Source organism: Rhinopithecus roxellana, chromosome 8, assembly GCF_007565055.1.
Source record: "Rhinopithecus roxellana isolate Shanxi Qingling chromosome 8, ASM756505v1, whole genome shotgun sequence".
NCBI lineage: Eukaryota > Metazoa > Chordata > Mammalia > Primates > Cercopithecidae > Rhinopithecus > Rhinopithecus roxellana.
The window spans coordinates 97397142-97419885 of record NC_044556.1 but is presented as its reverse complement, the minus strand read 5'-3'; the positions used below and the strand labels follow the sequence as shown (position 1 = coordinate 97419885).

Here is a 22744-nt window from a genome sequence, read left to right as displayed (position 1 = left end):
TCTTACCACAATGCAGAGATCTAAAGCCAGAGTAATCCATCCTTCTCTATCCTTCCCTGCACATTCATCATCTCCATCTCCAATCAAACCACTGAACGGTTCACCCTATGTGAGGTCTCTCTTCTGTATTTTCCATATCTTCCCAAAACTTGGTTTCTCCTTGTGCTGGCTTGTCTGGCCAGTGCAATAGCTTCATATCCTGTCTTAGCTTTCTACAGTACTTTGTAACTTGCAATTCAATGGTATGGAGCTATTTTCTCCAGTAGAAGCAGCTGAAGAGGTAAAATGAAATTAACAAAAACCTCAACAATGTCAAATGATGATAGGTTGTATGTACTCCCTCCAAAAGATCCACTATGAAGGAGGAAAGACCAAGCTGCGGTTGTTTTTCTGAGAAAGGCAAAGAGATACACCATATATGTAGGTTGAAATAATAAATCTGTTGAGATTAACCATGCAAGGTTTCTTCTGATCAGCCTGTTGCTGTTTTAAAATATCAATAAATGGCTGCATTGCATAAGAGATGCAGGAAGATAAGAGTGAGAGGGCAGACAGTAGTTTCACTGCCCCACTGCCCCTTCCTAACCTTGACAAATGTCCTTTAAATGACCTTGATGCAGTTACCACTGTTGTCATTGTCCTCTCTGATGAATTGTTTTTTCTTTTACTTTCAGCTCGGGGACCTGCTTCACAAGTTACAGTTCGTCCTGACATATGTGGCTCCTTGGCAGATGGCTTGGGGTTCTTCGTTTCACGTGTTTGCTCAGCTCTTTGCCATTCCTCGTATCCTTTCTGCTTCTATTTTCACCCTCCAGCTGAGATTCACATTTTACGGAAGCAAGCTTTTCATTGACCCCTGGCAATAAAAAGATTGTAAAGTCTTTAAGATTACATTTTAATGGGGACATGAAGAGGCACTTTGGATCCCTTTAGGCCACTTAGCCTTAAAAGATACTTCTTAATTTTGAACTCTTCCTGCTTCCTAATGCATATTCAGGAGTTACTTTTATTTTTTTTCTGGTCCTTCCATTTCCCATGCCCAGATCTGCATTAAGATACCCTGTCTTTTAAATGGAAAGTTACTGCTTAAATGATTGAGTTGCCTTATGCAAAATAGTGCAAATACATTTGCTGTTATTAAACATTGTGGATAGGGTTGATGCATTCAATACATTTTTATCAAGTGTATATTATTTTATAGTATGGTTATCATATTGTACTTCAGTGATGTTCAGAAACCCAAGATTAGGTACAAACAGCATTTGGAAGACTAACAACTTAAATTATGGTCTTTTAGTGGCTATTAGGCAAGAAGCCTTGGTTTCCATGTGTGTTTTACAGTGTTTACATAATAATTTTAATTTACTTCATAACAAATTTTGAGATGCTCCTTCTAAACATCACTTTGACATTGATAGCTAAGTTTTATATATGTGCACATGTGGGTAAGGGGAAGCAGAGAGAGAAATTGCTTTAAAAATACTCTCGAAGAAAGAGATTAATTAAAATTTGACTCAGACCTAAAATACGTCCTCAAAGGTTTTCCTTCCCACTGAATTTAGAGTTTTTAAACCTGTGTGTTTCCCAGGAAACAGGGACCACTTGCATCAGAATCCCTGGAGGAACTAATTAAACTAAGTAGATTCCTGGGCCCAGCTCATACTTTTTAAATCAAATTTCATGGGCCGGGATCCTGGAGTCTGTCTTTTCACAGGCTTTCTTGGTGATTCTTATGCCATCAGTGTGTGTGAACCACAGTTCTAAACTCTGGCAATCCATCAGGGCTGCTGTTAGCTAATTTGAATGACCACTCAGAGCTCTCTTCCATATGAAATTTACGTAAGGCTCATTAAGACAATTCTTAAGGACTCTCTAGGACCTTAACTTGGTGTACAGGAATGGAAACATACTTAGGATAATCCTTGAGTAATAATATATTTTATATTTTGAAAAATGATTTCTTCCAGGCCCATAACTTTTTTTAAAAAAAAAGTTAAGCATACGAAGAGTGGATCTCACAATACACATTGTTCTAGGTTCCTATTCTTAGATGTGCATTAATATTTCTAAAGTGTTTCAAGGTCATTTGGCAGAACAAGCTAAGGAAAAATTATATATATATTTGCAAAGCCTGAGCTTATGCTCCACCCTTTCCCTTTAGCTGTAATCACTTTCTATAAAGCCAATAATTTCAGTTTTCCAAATAGAGTCCTTTAAAACAAAAACAGGTGAAATATTGAGTTGATTTTTAATCTCTTTCTGACGTATTTCTAAAGTTTCCTTTTTAGAATTTAAAGCATGTTTATTCAGTGAAAATGATTAGATTAACACAAATTTGTTGTTGAGGAGTTGCACCAAGAATTTAAAACTTGAAGTTATAATTCCTGATGTCATAACTTTGGACTTGCATCTGTCTGTAGCATTTCTTGTTGATGCCTTGTTAGGTGAGTTCAATATTACTTATTATTCCTTGGAGTTCCATGACTGAATTAAGACTGTTCTGGGAACCATAATTTTCAAATACTTACCCTATATTCGTGTTGAGGGTTCACACATGAGCACATGGTATTTGGCACTTAATAAGTCCTATAAGAATAAAGACAGCATTAGGATTTATCTCAGCTTGCGCACAGTGAGCATTAAATTTAAATACTTTCACGATGTATAGACTAATTGCCTTACAACATGGAAACATTTGAGATGCAGATTTTATTGAGCATTTGGTGGTTCCGTTTTAGAACACTCAGTGGACCCCCTTGTTTTGTTCCTAAGCCTGGCCCTGTTAGTGACACCCACTTCCACCCCTTCTGCTAAGATACAGAGCCTTCAAATTGACCTCCCTGGAGGCTGGCCACTGACAGAATCTTTACCCTTTCCCCCGTACCTATGGACGCCCCCTCATCCTTCCTCAGTTGTAAAGGTAGATATTTGTTCCTTGGAGTCCAACATCATGCTGTTCAAACTGTAATCAGATAAATAGCTGAAAAACTGGATATACATGCCACCCACACAAAGCTATTAAGTTATTAAGTGTCAGCCCTGGATCTTGGCTAATTTTGAAATGTTAATTATTTTATCACTCTATTAAGAAGCTGTGGGCTCCATATCAGCATTGAAAAGGGACTAATTTGCTCTGTTTTGGAATTGAATTAGCTTTCAGGCCAGCAGGGCACTGTTTGGTAAATTGCTTTTTCTAGTACTAGCATGTTTTCTCCCTCCATAGCCTCTGTTAGCTTCTGAGCTTGTAACCTCCAGGGAAAGATGAGAATATTCACCCTTTTAATATGTGTAGAGACCATGCAAGACCATTGTCTTCTAATAATTAGAAAGACTTAGCCAGATTCTCTATAGTAAACCCAGAGATTGGGAGGGCTGCTTTCTACTTGGTGCATCCTTTTGCATTTCTAATGATTTTTTAAAATCTTTTCATAATTGATGTTTTCTGGCTGGGCACAGTGGCTCACGCCTGTAATCCCAGCACTTTGGGAGGCCAGGGAGGGCAGATCATGAGGTCAGGAGATTGAGACCATCCTGGCTAACACGGTGAAACCCCGTCTTTACTAAAAATACAAAAAAATTAGCAGGACGTGGTGATAGGCTCCTGTAGTCCCAGCTACTCGGGAGGCTGAGGCAGGAGAATCAGCTGAACCTGGGAGGCAGAGGTTGCAGTGAGCCGAGATGGTGCCACTACACTCCAGCCTGGGCGACAGAGCAAGACTTCATCTCAAAAACAAAAACAAAAACAAAAACAAAAAACAAACAAAACAAATAATAGATGTTTTCATTTTAAGTGTGTTTTTGAAGGAGTGATTATCTACCCCTTAGGTTAATCTCTCAGCTGTTTCTCTTAGAAAGAAATAAAGTGGGCTTTATGCGCCTACTCCTCTTAGTAGCTCTTCTTTCTTGGCACTGTCTTGCCAGTAGTAGTGACAGCCTTTTCTATTTGCCCAGAGTGTGCTGTAATTCTTTACTGATCTTTCCTGAGAAAAAGGTCCTCTTGGCCGGGCGCGGTGGCTCAAGCCTGTAATCCCAGCACTTTGGGAGGCCGAGACGGGCGGATCACGAGGTCAGGAGATCGAGACCATCCTGGCTAACACAGTGAAACCCCGTCTCTACTAAAAATACAAAAAAAACTAGCCGGGCGAGGTGGCGGGCGCCTGTAGTCCCAGCTACTCGGGAGGCTGAGGCGGGAGAATGGCGCAAACCCGGGAGGCGGAGCTTGCAGTGAGCTGAGATCCGGCCACTGCACTCCAGTCCGGGCGACAGAGCAAGACTCCGCCTCAAAAAAAAAAAAAAAAAAAAAAAAGAAAAAGGTCCTCTTTATTCACTGCCACCCTCCCTCTAACCTATTAAACGTCATTTCCTTTCCTACCACATTGAACTTTATTTTTAGACTAGCACAGTTTCCTCACTTCTTAAATTTTGGATAATTGTTTCTGGCATTTAAAAAATGTACAATGTAATCTCTGGGGAAATTTTAGAATAAAAAACAAGAGCCACATCAGCCCCCCTTTTAATATGTGTAGAGACTGTGCAGGACCACTGTCTTCTAAAAATTAGACAGACTTAGCCGGATAATCACATATTAGCACATCTGCCCAGCCCTGGCTCCACTTGGTTTTGTACTGGTTCCTCTGCAAGCCTCATCACACCCTCTGTCCCCTGATGTGGGGACTTCTCCCTCTTCTTTTCTTCTCAACACAGCCCCTCAGAAAACTCCACCTCTGACCTCACTCTGCTTTCTAATATTTTTTTCAATACCTTCACTCAGTGATATCTTCCATGCAATTCCCTTTTCTTCCAATGACAAGGAGCATAATAGCTAATATGTTGTGTTTTGTGGCAGAAGTACTTAGGTATTTTCAGCTTTCAGAAGAGGAAACTGATGGGTGATAATAGATATTACAGTAGCATATTGTTCTGTAGTTCTCTATTTGAACCTAGGTCAAAATAAAAAGAATTGGATTTAAATTGCAGCACAATAGAGATCTTTCTGATACCTAAACAATTCAACATTGGAATGTATTATTAATGGAGGATGTGACATTTTACTCCTGAAAATGCTTGGGAGTAAATAGAAAGTTAAAAAAAAAAAATCACTCTTGAAAAAAAAAAAAAAATCATTATTTTTTTGAGACAGGGTCTCACTCTGTTGCCCAGGCTGGAGTGCAGTGGTGCAATTCTAGCTCACTGCAGCCTCAAACTCCTGGGCTCAAGAGATCCTCTCACCTCAACCTCCTGTGTGGCTGGGACTACAGGTGTACACCACAATGCCTGGATAATTTTTTAAATCTAATTTTAAATCTACTAAAATGTATGTGAAAGTGTGGACAGCACAACACTCACTCCTGTTTTATATCTTACATATAAATGGGGCTATTAGGGAATCCCTACTTCCATCCCCACCCCTTTATCACATAATTTGTTTAATGTTATGTTAAACCACTTAGAAGTTCGAGTTAATTCTGTGTTCTTGATAATGAAATGCAGAGTCTTCCTGTCTGTGCCAAGCATTTCCTTTTTACTCTATGCCAGAACTTTTTGAACATGGGTTATAGAAATAAGACCCCCTTAGTTCAGCAGTGAGAGAGATACAGCTGTCAACAACTTCCCAGCAGGAAGACCAGCCTTGTAGGAGGTCAGATCAGATCTGTAGTAGAATGATCCAAGTCCTAATACCTACCCTAGACCAGGAAGGATGTCCATATTACAGGACCTGGGCAGTCTGACTCTCCACTGACTTCTGCCACCCCCATGGATTCTGGCCAGCAGTTCTCTCTTGCACTTCCAACCACAGGCCCCCCAGAACCTCTGCGCCACAATGATGGTGAGTGATTGGCAGCTGGGAGTCTCCAATGATGGAGTGAGACCTGAAGGGACCAACTTGCTCAGAAAACTGTTGCTTCTGGCTCCTTGCCACTAATCACCAAAGATCCGTTGGACTTAAGCCAAAAGCAACAGACATGCTAAATTTAATATTGAGCAATTACCTCTTTGATCAAGCAAGGTGTGTGATATTAACACATGCCAGTACGTGAGAAACTCATATAAGAATGCCTATAGAAGCAACTTGGCCCACAAAACACTTACTTCGTGTGCACGTGGTGTTCTTTGCTTAAAAACTAGATATGACTTGAATTGAACCAATGGTGTTCAATATACAGTATCTGTTTATCTGTGTATACATCTACCTAGGTAGATAGATGGATAGATATTTCAAACAGTCGGAAAACATTCTTCAAGAAACAGATGCTACCTTCCCGAACAATTCTATTATTTGTTTTCAAAAAGTATCGTCTAATATTAATTATTTACAAAGCTACTTGATACTTTAGTAAATGTACCCTAGTGTGTTTTGTTCAGCTAATAATCTTAGTAAAGAGAAACTGTTCTTTTCAATCCTTCAATCTATTAAATCTATTAGATCAATCCTTCAATCTATTAAATCTTTGCCATGAATCAGACTAAGACCACTGAGATTTTTATGAGAATCATTTGGTTTACATGGTGGTAAAATGAGACGTAGCAGGGTACTACTGAAAGTTTTATATTTATAAATCTCTGCATAGAGAGATTAAGTGTGTGTCCTTTGTTCTTTCTTTGGTGGAAAAAATGGCTTTAGTGAAAACTCATCAAAATCTGAAATAATATTTTAAAAATATAGGAATAATAATTTTTTTTGCCTTAACTCAACATTCTCAGATTCTGCCGTGCTTTTCTTTCAGACGATTGCCACGTCAATCTTTTCTACCCCATTGAGCCCATTTCTTGGGAGCGTCATTTTCATCACATCATATGTCAGGCCAGTGAAATTCTGGGAGAAAAACTACAAGTAAGATCCTAAAATCAGTGCTCAATTCCTTTTCTCCACTGTGGGCTTCAGAAGGCTCCTCTGCCTTTCTCTGTTAGAAGGTCCCTGGCTCCAGGCTTCCCCCGGCTGTGGGGCCAGGCCAAACCTGTCTCTCTTGATGACTTCCTCAGTTCAGTGACTCAGCTCTTGGGTCTCAGGGATCTGGAAAGAACATGACTGATTTCAAATTAGCCAACGAATGCTAGTCCGGGTTTCACCAGTTGTAAAGGAAGAGTTATCACTGCCAAATTTTTGTAGGTGACCTAGGGGAAGGTTGTTTAACAAGCCATTGGTAATGTCCTTTGATATGCCAAGATGGTCCCTGGATGGCATCTTTTTTTCCTGTCTGTAGCATCCCTTCTATGAGCATTCTAAATAGACAGTCTTGTACAAGTGGGCAGCCATCACAGCTGTATGGAAAAGAGATCACCAGTGTTTCTGGATGCCATAAAACTTGTGGCCACTATTTGGACCTCTCATAAATTTCCTTAAGCAACTGGTGATTGACGAAGTAGGAGTGTTATTCTTACAGGAAGGTGAGAAGAGAGAATTAATGGTTCACCAAGTAATCCTAAAGACCTCTTAATGATTTGTGGGGGAAGGTCTTGAGAATAGCTAGCAGGGAAGGAAAGCGTGTGTACCCGGCAGTCTTCAGCTGGGACAGAGAACTCTGGATTGCTCCATGTGTTGCAGCAGGTCTTCCATTTCAATCTCCTCTGCCCTAATTTATTAACCATACTTGTGCTATTTATTACTTTTAAACCCTAATCCTTTTTCCATAATTTATTCACATTTTGCAGAGTGCTAGCATTTTACAATGTGTCTTTTATGTCTCACAGAAGCCATCATTAAGTTAGACCCATGGTTTCACGCTTCTCCCGAGAGATGGTTTATAAAATGTGCATCCTTCTGGCACAGGTGTGTGACTTAGGGATTAGAACACAGCCTGCCTGAGTTCACACCTCATCTCTCCCACTTAACATTGATCATTTCAGGCCTCCTTTTCCTCATCTGTAAAATGGAAGTGAAATCATAGGACCTACTTCATAGACTTGTGAAAAGAAAATGAATTAACATACATAAAACACCAAGACCAGGAGCTGCCACAAAGTAAGCACCACGTGAGCCTGGGCTAGGATGATTATTCTCTGACTGCTTGGCAGGGAAGTTCCTGTCCCAGCTTGACCCATTGCTAGTAGGTGTTTACCATGACTCGGGGGGATCTCCTTTGGACAGTCTCACGTTTAGAGATGCCCTGGTGAAAACTAATCAAACCAGTGAGCCCTACTCACTGGTGGAAGGAGGAGTGGAAGGAGGTCCCTCAGGTTTCTAGCAGATTTCTTGTCTTCTAAGGGAGGTAGATTTTGCAATAAAAGTAAAGTTGTCTTGAAATTCATATAACAAGGCTGCTCATTTGCATTTGTCTAAAGAAACATGCATATTTACAGAGCCAGAGAGTAAAAGAAAACTACCACAGTTGGCTTCTCTTTAAGCTTTTTTAGGAGGAAACCATTTGGGAGACCTTTTTGGCATTTAGAAAGTCACGCTTCTGGAAAGTGCAAATACTTGTAAATAAGAGGAGGGGCATTTTCTCATGCTTTCACCTAAACAGGAAAGGAAAATACAACATATTTAAAACTTGGTACTGAGTACAAAAGGTTTCTTTTTGCCTCCTATTCTCAGATAGGGAATCAGTCTTTCTGGCATGGGAAGATTCAATAGAAGTAAAACACCTCTCAGTTGAGTCGGAAAGGATCTTAAGTGGAAAGGGGAATCTTTGTGCAGAGATGACATTGGAGGGAGGCGTTCTAATACCTGCGCAAAAGGAGTTAGGTGTTTGGTTATTTAGTCTCCTCACTTCCCAAATTCAGCCATCCTTTTTGAGTGAGATGTTTGGGTCTGAATTGTCAGTTTATGTGGGTTACTCAAACGTATGGGTTTCTAGAGCAAGATTTATGTTTATTCAGTCCCACAAAGAACTGTTTCTGCAGCGTTTATTCTTCTCATCAGTAAATAACACAGATATTAGCACTAGGCTCCCTGTATATGTGTGCGGGGTGTCTGCCTCTGGATGCCCTTCTCATGGGTTGGAAGAGGGCTTCAGGGTCTAAGGGGATGTACAAGGATACCTGCCCTTTCCTAGAGCTTTCCGAAAGAGCCAAGTGGAAGGAAATTTTCAATTCCACTGCAGGAGGGAGTTCTTGGTGCCAAACCCAGTCTGCTGAAGGTCTATTGTTGCCTTTTGTGAAGGCATCAGAACGCAGCATCCTCTGGCCCGTCTGCTGAAGAGATCAGTGGCGGGAAATCACGACAGTAGAGTGGTGGGTACCAGGAAAGGAAATGACAGGAAATCTCATCTGGATCATTACAAACACTCTGGAAATCTCATTCTATCTATTTAAAGCGTTTTTTTAGTCTCAAATCCTAATCAATGAGTTTTAGTGCTCTGACTGGAGAGTTTCTATGTGGCCGTTCTAATTACCATCTTTTGAGTCTGATACAAAGGACCAGTCAGGTAATGTCATTTATCCTGTTTAATGTTGTACTAGTTGTTCCATCACTTTAAAAGGGATGCCTGAAAAGATATTCTCATCTGGAGCTTCAGTGAGCACATTTACCACCATGAACTGCCGCCACCAGCCTGGGTGTGTGTGCTGGAGGCCACCTAGCAGTCCCCTTTCCTGGCTTCCTCTTTCTTTTCACCCCTGCTCCCTCACTTTCCAGTCGCTTGGCACAGATCTTTTAAAGCTGACTTGTGTTTGTGCAGGTCTCAAATGAGACCTGCAGTGTACCAAAACAATTTTAATACTTCAAGGAAGTGGTAAATAAATCACCAGTGACCTGATAATCACAGCTAGTCCCTTTTCTCCCTGAACTGGCCTGTCCTGAAACCTGCAGACCTCCTGTTCCCTGATGCTGTGCCTCACTAGGGTGTATGACAAATATGTCCCCTGTCTGCCTTTTTACCCTAGCCTCCTAACTAACCTGCTTGCTACTCTCTGCCCACACATAGCTCTAGGATAGCTGTCCTAAAACATAGCTCTCAGCATGTCACTCTTCTCCTCAAAAGCCTGCAGTTGCTCATTGTGCCTGAGGGACAAGGAGAAATGCCATGTAGACCAGCGCTGTCCAATAGGAAGTTCTGGATGATGGAAATGTTCTATGTCTGTGCTCTCCAATATGGCAGGTACGAGCCACATAGGGCTACCAAGCACTTCAAATGGGGCTAGTCTGACGGAAGAACTGAATTTTATTTTATTATTATTATTATTATTATTTGAGACAGAGTCTCGTTCTATTGCCCAGGCTAGAGTGCAGTGGTGTGGTCTCCACTCACTGCAAGCTCCACCTCCTGGGTTCACGCCATTCTCCTGCCTCAGCCTCCGGAGTAGCTGGGACTACAGGGGCCCGCCACCATGCCCTACTTATTTATTTATTTATTTATTTATTTATTTATTTATTTATTTATTTATTGTATTTTTAGTAGAGACGGGGTTTCACCGTGTTAGCCAGGATGGTCTCGATCTCCTGACCTTGTGATCCACCCGGCTCGGCCTCCCAAAGTGCTGGGATTACAGGTGTGAGCCACCGCGCCCGGCCGCAACTGAATTTTAAATTACATTTACTTTTAACTCACTTAAATTTAAATAGCCACCTGTGATGAGAGGCTACCATGTTGGAAAGCACAGATATAGACCCTTCTTTCTCGAACTTTCCAGCCCATCTCCCACAACACTTTCCCACACATCATATACTGTGAATTTCCATTCCGAATCTCTCCTTGGATCATACCCTTCATATAGAATGACCTTCCCTCCCTCAACCTCTTCATCTCCTGTTCACACCTAGTTGGCAAAACCCAACTTAAATGGCAACTCTGCCATGAAGTTGCCCTGATCACCCCAATTAAAAATTGTCTTTCCTTTCCTAAATTCCTCTAACAGGTTGCCTTTATGTTCTTGTTATCTATTACTCAATAACAAATCTCTGTAAACCTTAGTTTTTGTCTTAAAACAATAGGAAACAATTTGTCATATCTCATGGCTTCTGTGGGTCAGGAATTTGGGAAGAGCTGGGCTGAGTGGTTGTGGTTTGGGGACCCTTATGAAGGTGGTGACTGGGACTGAAATAGGGAATTGGAACTGCTGGGGACTAACTGGACATCTTTCTCGCTTTTTGTGTAGTCTCAGAACCTCTCCGTGTAATCTCTGGGTGAGTGAGAGGTTTGACTTCCTGAGAGCATGGTGGCCTCAGGGCTTCAGCAAAAGTTTTCTAGTGAGTAAGGTATTAATAAAAGTTACATTGATTTTTCTGGCCTAATCAATTCTCTCCCATTCTATTTTCTACAAGTAAGTCACTCACCCACCCAGATTCAAAGAAAGGGGAATTATGTTCTGCCTCTTGGTGGATATATGGTAAGGTTCAAGAGTGGTTTGCAGGATGGAGAGGTACTGTAGCAGTCATGTTTAGAAAAATAAATTTGCTACTATGGCCATCAGTAAATTCTACCCAAGATTGGTGTAGTCTATATATACCTTCAATTCTGAACTTGTTTAGTTTTCATTTTTGTATGCCTAATGGGGCCCTGCAAAAAGTAGGTGTTCTGTACATTTTTCCTTTTTTTGAGACGGCGTCTCACTGTGTCCCCCAGGCTGCAGTACAGTGGTGCGATCTTGGCTTACTGCAACCTCTGCCTCCTGGGTTCAAGTGATTCTTCTACCTCAGCCTCCTGAGTAGCTGGAATGACAGGGGCCTGCCACCACGCCTGGCTAATTTTTGTATTTTTAGTAGAGATGGGGTTTCACTGTGTTGTTCAGGCTGGTCTCGAACTCCTGATCTTGTGATCCACCATCCTCAGCCTCCCAAAATGCTGAGATTACAGGCATGAGCCACCGTGCCTGGCCTGTAAGTATTTCTTAAGTGAATTAAGTCCAACAGTATTATGTCAGAGGAAATAGAAATCCTAATCTGGCTTCACATTTGCTGAGGCGAGAACACTCACTGCTAGACTGAGGTGGTCTTGACTACTAACAAGGTCTTTAAAATCTGTCTTGATGAGCTCTGCCTGGTGTCTTTATTTTAATTCCATGCAACAATAGCAAATGCAGTATATAATAGTGCTTTGTGTTTATACATCCCCCTAATGTCAGAGGATTCTAGAAAGCTGTAGAAACACATTCTGATATTATGATTTATCATCCTGCTCTTTGTATATAAACAGTCACTAAATAACCAAACTTTGCCATTAACATGAAACAAATGTTTAGGCCAGAAATTACATGACACATGTGCCCAGTTATCTCAGCAAACATCTTTGTTCTAAAGGAGTTGACTCTTTTCAGCTTTCTAAAATAATGAAAACTCCCATTAACAGGGATTTTGTTTTGATATGTCAAAAACCCTCTATAAAATGTAAAATACATTAGACCTACAATGCTAGATGAAAGGGAAATAAAGCTTTCATGTTGGTTACATTTCTAGAATTCTATCCAGATTGGTTTTAAAATGTTACATTGTTCTGGGTGTTATCCTTTACGGCAAATGTGTATTAAGCATCATCTATGCGAGTGTACTGTGCTAGGCTTTACCTAGCAGGAATCACTCTGTGACTGGTCTGTAAAAGTATCAACCCTGCAGCTGTATCCTTGGACCTGCCTTTCTCAGCAAGAAGATAATTGATTCTACTTAATCCTCAGCTCTTAACTGAGGCAGCGGTAGAACATCAGAAAGCATGAGCTTTGTGGTCGGTCCAACCACAATTAAAATCCCAGTGCATATGCTTGGTTGGGTGTTTGGGATGTTACTTTGTCTGTGAGCCTCAGTTAACTCATCTGTAAAATGAGATGATTACTCCTCAGACGTCATACAGACCAAATGAGACATGGTTCGCTTTGGTAAATGTGTAAGTCATTTCTGTGTACAACATACCTATCCTTATTCCTGACCCCATTTCATTTTCCTTTCCTAAATTTCTATCTTTTCTCATTCAGCTTTTAATCTAGTTGTAACGAGACATATATTATGCATCCCTGCAATCTACCTGAGTCCTTTCTGAAATGGCAGAACGCAATCAAATCAACAGGGGAATCGACACATCATATAGATCGTGTACCATCACATCCATAGCCAGCCTGCTGTGAGAGGCCCTATAAATACTATTCTTCCCTTCAGGCACCATGTTTATTTCGATACCTGGCTAGTCACTGAGCCCCGGTTCTGTTTTTCGAGCCTCACAGCCGCCTTTACGGAATTATAGGCTCTCTAAGTCCCACGGTTTTGTGTTTTATCTAACAACAAAATAAATGATAAAAATATTTTAACTAGTCTTTGGTGAGCTCTCGTGAATCTCACTGTGTTGTTTTCCAGCTCCTTGTTGGTTTGTAATAATAGACATGAGTGTAGCACGGACCTTAGGAATTACGGTATCCCCTCTGTGCTCTGGACCATCCAGCCTCTTCTCGGTGCTGGTGGAGCAGATCTCTTGTGCCTTGCTAGGCAGCCCTTGTGAGTGCTGTTACAGCTGTGGGCTCTTCATTGAGTTGAATCTGCTCCTTGTGATAGCACCTGGATACCCCTGCTGCTGCAGCATCAAGATGCTGATTCCTATACCTGCTGCTCTTTACCAGTTTGGAGGCAGCTCTCCTTCCTTTGCCACCCTCTTTTTCAGGCTAAATGGTACAATCCTAGTCAGCCTCCTCTAGATGTTCAGTGAGTTTTCCCCAACCTTCCCCACCTTCACCTTGCTCCAGAGGTCATCTAATTGGTTCTCAGTAGAAGGACCTGTTACTTCGGCAACCCAGGTGTCCTGCTCTCATTTATGCCTCTTAAAATCTAAAATGTCTCATTATTTCACATTTGCTGAGCTGACCCTTCATCATCCCGGTCTTATGTGTGGGTGTGGTTTACTGAAAACAGGAAGTTTACGTTTTCGCTATCAACTCTCATCTTACTGCTTTTAACTCACCATTCCAGCCCATAGAGGTCAGTTTCATTCATGTCATCTTTCACCCCTCCAGCCCCCTCAGTTTGGCAGCAGATGGGATTGTCTGTCACTATCTGGAACTTCATTCATGATTTGTTAATGATGGTGCACAGGATGGAGCCAGGGATGCCTGGCTTGATCAGGCAATCAAAGAAAGAAATTCTCAACTTCACAGTTTGTTTTTTAACTTTTTCCAAATGAATATTGCCGACTGCTTTCTACCCACTAAGCTGTTTTAAAGGTGACTTGTAAGATCTTTGCAAAGCATTGAGCTTCTCAAAAGACAATTTTTTTTCTTAAGTACAACGCAGGCGGCTTATTCTGGCTTATGGGTTAATAGTACAATGCAACCCTGTAATTAAAAGCTGTTCTTCCTTTAAAGTTATGCCAGAGAGGGATTTACATATATCTACTTGCAGTTAAGTTACCCCGTACTTCATTTGGATACATTTACAAGGTGCCTGCATATACCATGACAAGGAACGCAGCACATTTTTATTTGTCCGATGCCCTTGTTTTAGTTACTGCTGAGATAAATGTCATGACTCTCCTTTATCAGGAATCCGAAGTCTATTAGAGCTTTCAGACCCATACTTAGGAGTAAGTTGGGCCCTGGATCTATTCTTAATGGTAATAATAACAGTAGTAGGAGCGGAGCAGCAGTAGTAGCAATAACAATGGCGATCCTCATCTTCTTGTATTTATTGAACATCTGCTCGTCTTCTCTAGTATATTCATTCCAGTCCTAACATTCACTCTGGAAGCAGAGTTTCATTTTTCTCATTTGACAGATCAGAAAAAAAGAAACTCAAGGAAGTTAAAAAACTTGCCCAAGGTCACAGAACAAGTGAGCAGCTGAGCCCGGATATTAATCCAGGGCTGATCTTATTTCAAGCCCAGAACACGCTTTCCATTATATCCTGAAGCCTCTCAGAGGACACACACACACACACACACACGCACGCACACACACAAACACACACAGAATGCCAGTTGATGCATTTGCCCATGAGAGCCTTAAAAGGAAGGCACCATCACCAGAGCCCTGTGTGGCCAGAAAGACCTATCTGGAAAGGAAAGCAGCTACAGCTCTGAGCCCTGAGGCATTTGCTCAGAGTGGCAGGACAGGTCAGAACCACTGCAGGTCAGAAGCAATGCAGCTCGTCAAGACCACCCTTAGAATCATTAGGCTGAGCTTTGAGCTTTCATAGTCATCACTGGACCACAAAACATTCATAGCTCAAGAGAATGGAGTGCCCGTCTTCAGGCTGCAAGAAAGCGTGGTGAGTGGCCACTTTGCAAGTCATCAGCTTGCAGGTTTGTCTTTTCCTTTTCCTCAAGAGAGGCTTCCTGATGCTTCCCCATGGCCCCGGCCTGGTTCCTAGCAACTCCGGGTGCTAAGCAGGGATGTGTAAGAACAGGAATGAAGCCTCAGTGACCCTCATGGACAACAAGTGACCATCTGAGATTCTGAATACAGTCTCAGGCCCAGAAAGGGGTCGAGCTAATTAATACAGATGCAACTTTTTATTTATTTATTTTATTTTTGAAATGGAGTCTCGCTCTATCACCCAGGCTGGAGTGCAGTGGCGTGATCTCGGCTCACTACAACCTCCGCCTCCCAGGTTCAAGCAATTCTCTGCCTCAGCCTCCCAAATAGCTGGGATTATAGGCACCCGCCACCACACCCGGCTGATTTTTGTATTTTTAATAGAGACGGGGTTTCATCATCTTGACCAGGCTGGTGTTGAACTCCTGACCTCATGATCTACCTGCCTTGGCCTCCCAAAGTGCTGGAATTACAGGCATGAGCCACCGCACCTGGCCCAGATGAGGTGGCTTTTTAAATGGGTGATTTGAGAAATCCCTATTTGAGGCTACAACCTGCCCTTGATTTTCTAGGGTGTTAAATAACTTCACACATCTGGGAAAGGAATTTTCAAATGCTCTCATTTTAACTGGGAGCTAACGGAGTCTTCAGGAATCTTCCTCCCCAGGCAGAACTCAGAGTTGTCCAGATGGATACAGAAATGAAAGTTTTGGGAAACATAAAAATGCATGAGAGTCACTTTGAGGATTGCAGTGGACTGAATGTTTGTGTCGCTTCTCCCCCAGATTGAAATGCTAACCCACAATGCGATGGTATTAGGAGGTGGGGCCTTCAGGAGGTGATTAGGTCATCAGAGTGAAGCCCTTATGCATGGAATTAGTGCCCTCATAAAAGGGACCTCAGAGAGCTCTCTAACCCCTTTTTCCTCCACGGGAGGATACTGTGAGAATTTGGCATTCTGCAACCTGGAAGAGGCCCTTAGTAGAACCTGAGCATGCTGACACTCATCTCGGACGTCCAGCCTCCAGAACCGTGAGCAACATATTTCTGTTGTTTATAAGCCACCTGGTTTATGGTATTTTTTTAATAGCAGCCTGAAGTGACTAAGATGAGGTGTGTGTGTGTGTGTGTGTGTGTGTGTGTGTGTGTGTGTGTGTGTATGAAAATGACTTGTTTCAGCATTAACATGGTTTAGCTACTACAGGACCGTGTTTGGGGAGATGGCAGGTACTGGGATTGACAGGTTACGGCCCAAGTAGGAATATGGACCAACTCTTGAACTTTCCAAAACAAATAAAAATAAGGAGAAACCAGCCAAAAAAAAATCATAGTTATGTATGATAACATAGAAATGTCAAGATGGACTGAGGTACTGGAAAAGAGATCAAAGTTTAAAGTCAGCAAATCTCACCCAACTGACTGGGGACATATGGGCCAAACCTGGGAACTGACAGCAGGGTAGTGCCTGCCTCCTATTTCATTTCACTCCGGGAAGACTTACATTAGGGCACAGGCAAGTGGGAAACAAACAAGTGCGTGAGATTATGGCCAAGAGGGCCAAAGCCAGAGAAAGGAAAGGTGTGAAGCCTGGCGTCCCAGAGGTCTATTTTTCTTGTCTAGCCAGAATGAGTTCTGGGACTTTAGGGTATCCTAAAGTATCCTAAGGTGTCCCTTCCTTCCCACTGGACTTGGTGGCATGAGGTGCAAGCCTATTGCTGTTAGCAGTCCTTTAGCACCACAAAGCAAGAACTGTCCTGAGGACACAGCAAACACAAAGGAAGGCTGGGCCGAGGGACACAGAGGATGATGACACTCCCCTATCTCCGAAGTCCACCGAGGCCTAAAAGGACCTTTGAGCTTCATGAGCCACTGAATTCTATATTTGGCTTAAGCCATTTTGAGTTGAGTTTTCTGTCACTTGAAATCAAAAGACTCCTAATAAAAGCAAGTAGTGGCTTTTATCAAAGGAATCCTTCTCTCTTACCTTTTACTTATTTTTTTTTTGAGATGGACTCTCACTCTGTCACCTGGGTTGGAGTGTAATGGCATGATCTCAGCTCATTGCAACCTCCTCCTCCCGGCTTCAAGCAATACTCCTGCCTCAGCCTCCTGAGTTGCTGGGATTACAGGTGCCCGCCACCACAGCCAGCTAATTGTCTATTTAGTAGAGAGGGGGTTTCACTCTGTTGGCCAGGCTGGTCTCGAACTCCTGACCTCGTGATGCACTCGCCTCAGTCTCCCAAAGTGCTGAGATTACAGGTGTGAGCCATCGCGCCTGGCCACCTTTTACTTTTAGGGAGTGATGGCACAAAAGCATACCTCTATTGCCATAATTCTGTGTCACTAAGTAGCCTAGAATGCCAGAGAAGGTGCTGGCATCCATCCCCTATTGTACCTCCAGGGCTGAGTGGCAGACAAAAGAACTTTAAGCTCCCCTAGCTCAATCACCAATGTGCCCTGTAACTTAGGCTGGTCCTTCCACTTCCCTTCTCTGCCTCAGATTTCCTCACCTGGAATTTGTGTCTGAATGCTCTTACTTCTGAGAAGCCAAATTATGAACTTGACTCCATCCCACTATTTTGCTGACGGATGGGAAAACTCCTACATGTAAGGTTTGACACTTGAGGTATGGAAATGAGCTATTATACACATATATTCCAGAAAGCTGATGCTTTTGAGGAATTCCAGTATGTTGAATTTCTCAAACAGCATTGCTTCGAGCTTATTACACATTGTGCTGTGGTGCATAGTTTTACTCAGGGTCCTGTTAGTTTTTGCTGAGCAGTTAAAGTATTTGAAAAGTACAGAATAGCGTAGCAGACCATGCCCAGCTGCTTCCCAGCTGTCTGGTGCTGCTGAGGTTTCAAGGTCACCCAGGAGCGAGGCTTTGTGAGTGATTCAGGTTGATGGATGGTTGCAGGGAGTGTAAGCCTTGTACAGCAGGAGGGCAGAGCCCTGTTCTGAATCACTATAGCAAGTGAGAGGAGGATCCTTAGCTCGTCCAGCTTTTAGGGAAGTGTTAGAGATGGGACTGATTTATTCTAAACAAAGGAAGGCAGGACATATGCAGCTTTTAAATTTACATTGTCTTAAGCTCTTTTACTACGTGCCTCAAATAAATGTGATGTGGGAGATTTCTTAGAGTTGAAGCATCTGGACAGTGAGGGTTTACTCCCCAAGGCCAAGAATCCTGAGCACTTCTTTTTTTTTTTTTTTTTTTTTTTTTTTTTTTTTTTTTGAGACGGAGTCTCGCTCTGTCGCCCAGGCTGGAGTGCAGTGGCCGGATCTCAGCTCACTGCAAGCTCCGCCTCCCGGGTCCACGCCATTCTCCTGCCTCAGCCTCCCGAGTAGCTGGGACTACAGGCGCCGCCATCTCGCCCGGCTAATTTTTTGTGTTTTTTAAGTGGAGACGGGGTTTCACTGTGTTAGCCAGGATGGTCTCGACCTCCTGACCTTGTGATCCGCCCGCCTCGGCCTTCCAAAGTGCTGGGATTACAGGCTTGAGCCACCGCGCCCGGCCGAATCCTGAGCACTTCTAATTAAAACATCTTCCCTGAGATCGGCCAATACGCCAAGTGACTGTCAGAGGCCACTCCACGGTATGTTCTCATTCTGTGTTACAACAGCAGACCACCGTAGGTTCTGGGAGGCTTTTGCATTCGAGGCTCTGTGAAACTCATTCTGTAGGATTCTGATAATCATGTGCTTGTTTAATCTTGTTACTCTGAGCATGTTTCTAAGACTGACTCTAATCCTACTTTATTGAAAGCAAAGACCTTGCCCAGGCCTTACATAGAGTTGCTGCTTCTTGGTACACAGTGCTCTTGATTCATGAGTGGAATTAATATATAATGTGAATATACAAAACCATTCTCTTATTTTTCTTGTCATTTTGGAAGCATTCTGTCATCATCTCCACTCCATAGGGCTTACAATGCTCTTTCATGTGTGGATTGCTGTATTGGCTCTCCCTATAAACTCAACTAAATACCGTTTCATGATTTTTTAAATGAAAAGTGACCGGTAATGTCAAAATAATTATATACACGAGAATTAGAAAAAAATCACCCAACAAAAATAAGGGCAATTTAATATATTATATTTCTTTTTATATTTTGTAATATCTTAGGGTGCTTTCTAAATTGATTATTGGTTCTACAGGTTGCGTAGTTGGAGCTTGTTTGCCTGTAGTCAGGGAAGACTTTGTGAGAGAGGCATGGGACAGATTTGGGAGAAAGGAAGGAAAGAGAGTTCTTAGTAGATGTTAAAGAAAATTGTTTGGGTAGGAAAAGTTTCAAAAAGCCTAATTTTAGGAGTAGTGCAGAATAATAGAGCACTCACTTGATGGTTAACGTTATCACTGATAAACAGGAGCCAGTGGGGAAGATTTCTGAGGGTGTTTTTCACTGTTTTCCAAGAGCCTGTTTTAGGAAAACACCGGTGAGGGTTGAGGAGAGATGAGTGAACTCATTTTCTGTCGAATTTTGTCCCTGTGCTCCTAGAGTCAAGATTTGACACAATCTATTTTAGTATTTGAAAAATCTAATTTGAAAACAAATGTCAAATATTGTCAGAATAAAAAATACTATTCCTCCCCCACCCCTTAAAATAAAATCTATACCCAGATGTACTGATGCAGTGACATAAAAACTATTTCCTATTCATTCTTTGTCACTTATCCTTCACTTGGGTGACTGGTCTGTTACAAGGTTAAAGTGACTACCTGTTTAGTTTTGCAGTAGGCAGTCATAGATGCGGCTCTGTGTTTTAATTTCCTACCGAAAGCCCTATGTTATGTTTATTTGCTATTTTAGACATTCAGAAAACTGGGGGTCAGAAGAATGAGGTGGTTCTCTCCTTTATACCCCTCAAATAATTTAATAAATCATAAATCAAATGAGAAACCAGAAATCATGTTTGTTGACTTACAGCTGCAGACTTGTTCTTGGGCACTCCCCTTCCCCTTACCATATCATTAGTGCAATGTTTCCAGTCCAAATTATTTTACATAGAGTACCACATCATAAAAATGCACACATGAGATGTCAAACTTGCATATAATAAATTTCTTCATTTGTAAGTTTAGTCAAGGTGTAAATGATTTAACAAAGTGTCTCAAGATGATTATAGAATAAGGAGTGTAATTTTAGTTGGATTTGATTTTGGAACAGATTTTAAGATTTCAAGTGAGTGAAGTACAGTGTTATGCTTTGGGGGTGAAGGAGATAGCAAAGGAAAAGTGAAGTCTGTCTGAGCAAGAAAGGTTGCGGTGTGATTTTATTAATGCCAAATCCCTCAACTAGAAAACTGCACCTGGTATAATGGGCATTGTGTTCAGAGAATGTGTCTTCTCAAGTTGCTGCCTCTCCTGAGACAAGTGGCTACAAAAACTGAAGGACCTGAGTTAACTCATCACAACTGAGTGTGTCACTGCACAAATTACTGCAGTTCCATTGCCAAAGATTATAGTTTCTTTCTGCTGTATGGGGAAATGCATGGCAAAAGCCCGGTTCATCTTGATCCAAATTCTGTATACACCACAGGTAACTTATGAATGAAATAAACATGTCTTCATCCCCAGGAGAAGTTTCACTCATAACTCTAAATAAAACACTCATATAAATGGCACTGAACCTCTTTGTACCAGAAGAATGTAACAGCCAGAAGTCAAAACCTTAAATCAGTCCAATTAAACTTGGGAAAAAACCCAGCAGTACCCTGATAATTTAATCTTTATGAATCACTTAAAATTGTCTGCCTCTTCATTTATTCAATTTCCCATTTGGCTGACTCTTTGCCCGACAGCAAACAACTTGGATTTTTTTTTATTACTATTTTTATTAGTTGCATTTGCAGAAAGAGGAGAAACACTTTTCACCCCCTAAATATTTATGACTTTCCACTGAATGGTTGAATTTTATATTCTGTATTTAAAATATTAAGTAGTCTTGGATTTTTCTTGCTGAAATGGAAGAAATAATACTAATTTAAGGTGTAAGCACGTTAGAATCAGAGATACAAATTGTACATGAATGCATGGTTGTCACATAACAAACAAACAAACAAAAAACCAGAAGATTTCCATCACCACAGAGACCTCTCCTGTTGGAGAGCACACATACTTCCTTCCTGCCCCCACCCCTTCTTAACTCCTGTCAACTTCTAATCTGTTCTCCATCTTTATAATTTTGTCATTCCAAGAATGTTATACAAACGGAATCCTGAACTGTTTAACCTTTTGGGGTTGCCTATTTTCACACAACATAATTCAGTGGAGATTCATCCAAGTTGTGTGTGTCAGTAGTTTATGTTATTATATTGCCGAGTAGTTCTATGGTATGAATGTGTCAGGGTCTAATAAGTCATCCATTGAAGGACTTCTGGGTTATTTCCAGTTTGGAGCTATTATGAATAAAGCTTCTTTGGACACTTGTTTATAGGTTTTTATGTGAACATAAGTCTTCACTTCTCTGAGATAATTTCTAAGAATGCCATTGCTGTCTCATAATGTAGCATTTTTTTTAGTTTTCTTTTTCTACTGTTTTACGATTTCTACTATTCAATTTTGAGAATTTCTTACCTATTTCAGATAGTTGTACTCTCTTGGATATATGTTTTGCAAATATTTCATTCCAGTCTGTAGCTTGTCTTTTCGTCCTCTTAACAAAATGTTTTGCAAAGCAAAAGTTTTTTAGGTACACATTCTTTTCAAGTGTACATAGACTATTCTCCACAATGGACCATCTACTAGGCCATAGAACAATCCTCAATAAATTTTTAAAAACTGAAATTATACAAAGAATGTTCTCCAGCTACAATAGAATAAAATAGAGAATTAATAGCAAGAGCAAATTTGGAAATGTTCCAAATACGTATAAATTAAAACACAGAAACAACCAATGGTTCTAAGAAGAAATCACAAAGAAAATTAAAAACTACTTTGAGATTAATGGAAATAAAATATAATTTATTAAAACTTATGGAAGTTAGGAAAAGCAGTTCTCAGAGGAAAATTCATAGCTGTAAATGCCTAGATTTTTAAAATAAGGCCAGACATGGTGGTGTTCACGCCTGTAACTGCAGCACTTTGGGAGGCCAAGACAGAATGATCGCTCGAGGTCAAAAGTTTAATACCACCAGCCTGGGCAACATAGTGACAGATGGGTCTCTTCAAAATTTTTTAAAAAAATTAGTTGGATATGGGGGTGCACACCTGTAGTTTTAGCTATTATAAAGGCTGAGGTTGGAGTATTGCTTGAGCCTAGAAGTTAGAGACTTCATTGAGCTATGATCATGCCACTGCACTCTAGCCTGGGTGACCGGGGCAAGACCCTGTCTCTAAAAATAAGAAGAAGAAAAAAGATATTACCAGGTATGGTGGCCTGTGCCTGTAATCCTAGCTACTCAGAGGCTGAGGCAGGAGGATTGCTTGAGGTCAGGAATTCAAGACCAGCCTGGGCAACATAGTGAGGCCTCATCTCAAAAAATATTTGTTTAAAGATCTCAAATAAATCACCTATCTTTCCACCTTAAAGAACTAGAAAAAGAAGAGTGTACAAAACCAAAAGCAAGCAGACAGAAT

At 41.4% G+C, this 22744-nt stretch overlaps 1 protein-coding gene across 1 annotated transcript in view; it reads left to right on the top strand.

Annotated features, from left to right (window-relative positions):
- The window catches only part of PCNX2 (pecanex 2), a 318318-nt gene that overhangs the window by 204908 nt on the left and 90666 nt on the right, over positions 1-22744 (top strand). Inside the window, 2 exon segments of the mRNA XM_030935586.1 lie at positions 675-783; positions 6703-6832. Coding sequence (XP_030791446.1) covers positions 675-783; positions 6703-6832 — 239 coding nt within the window.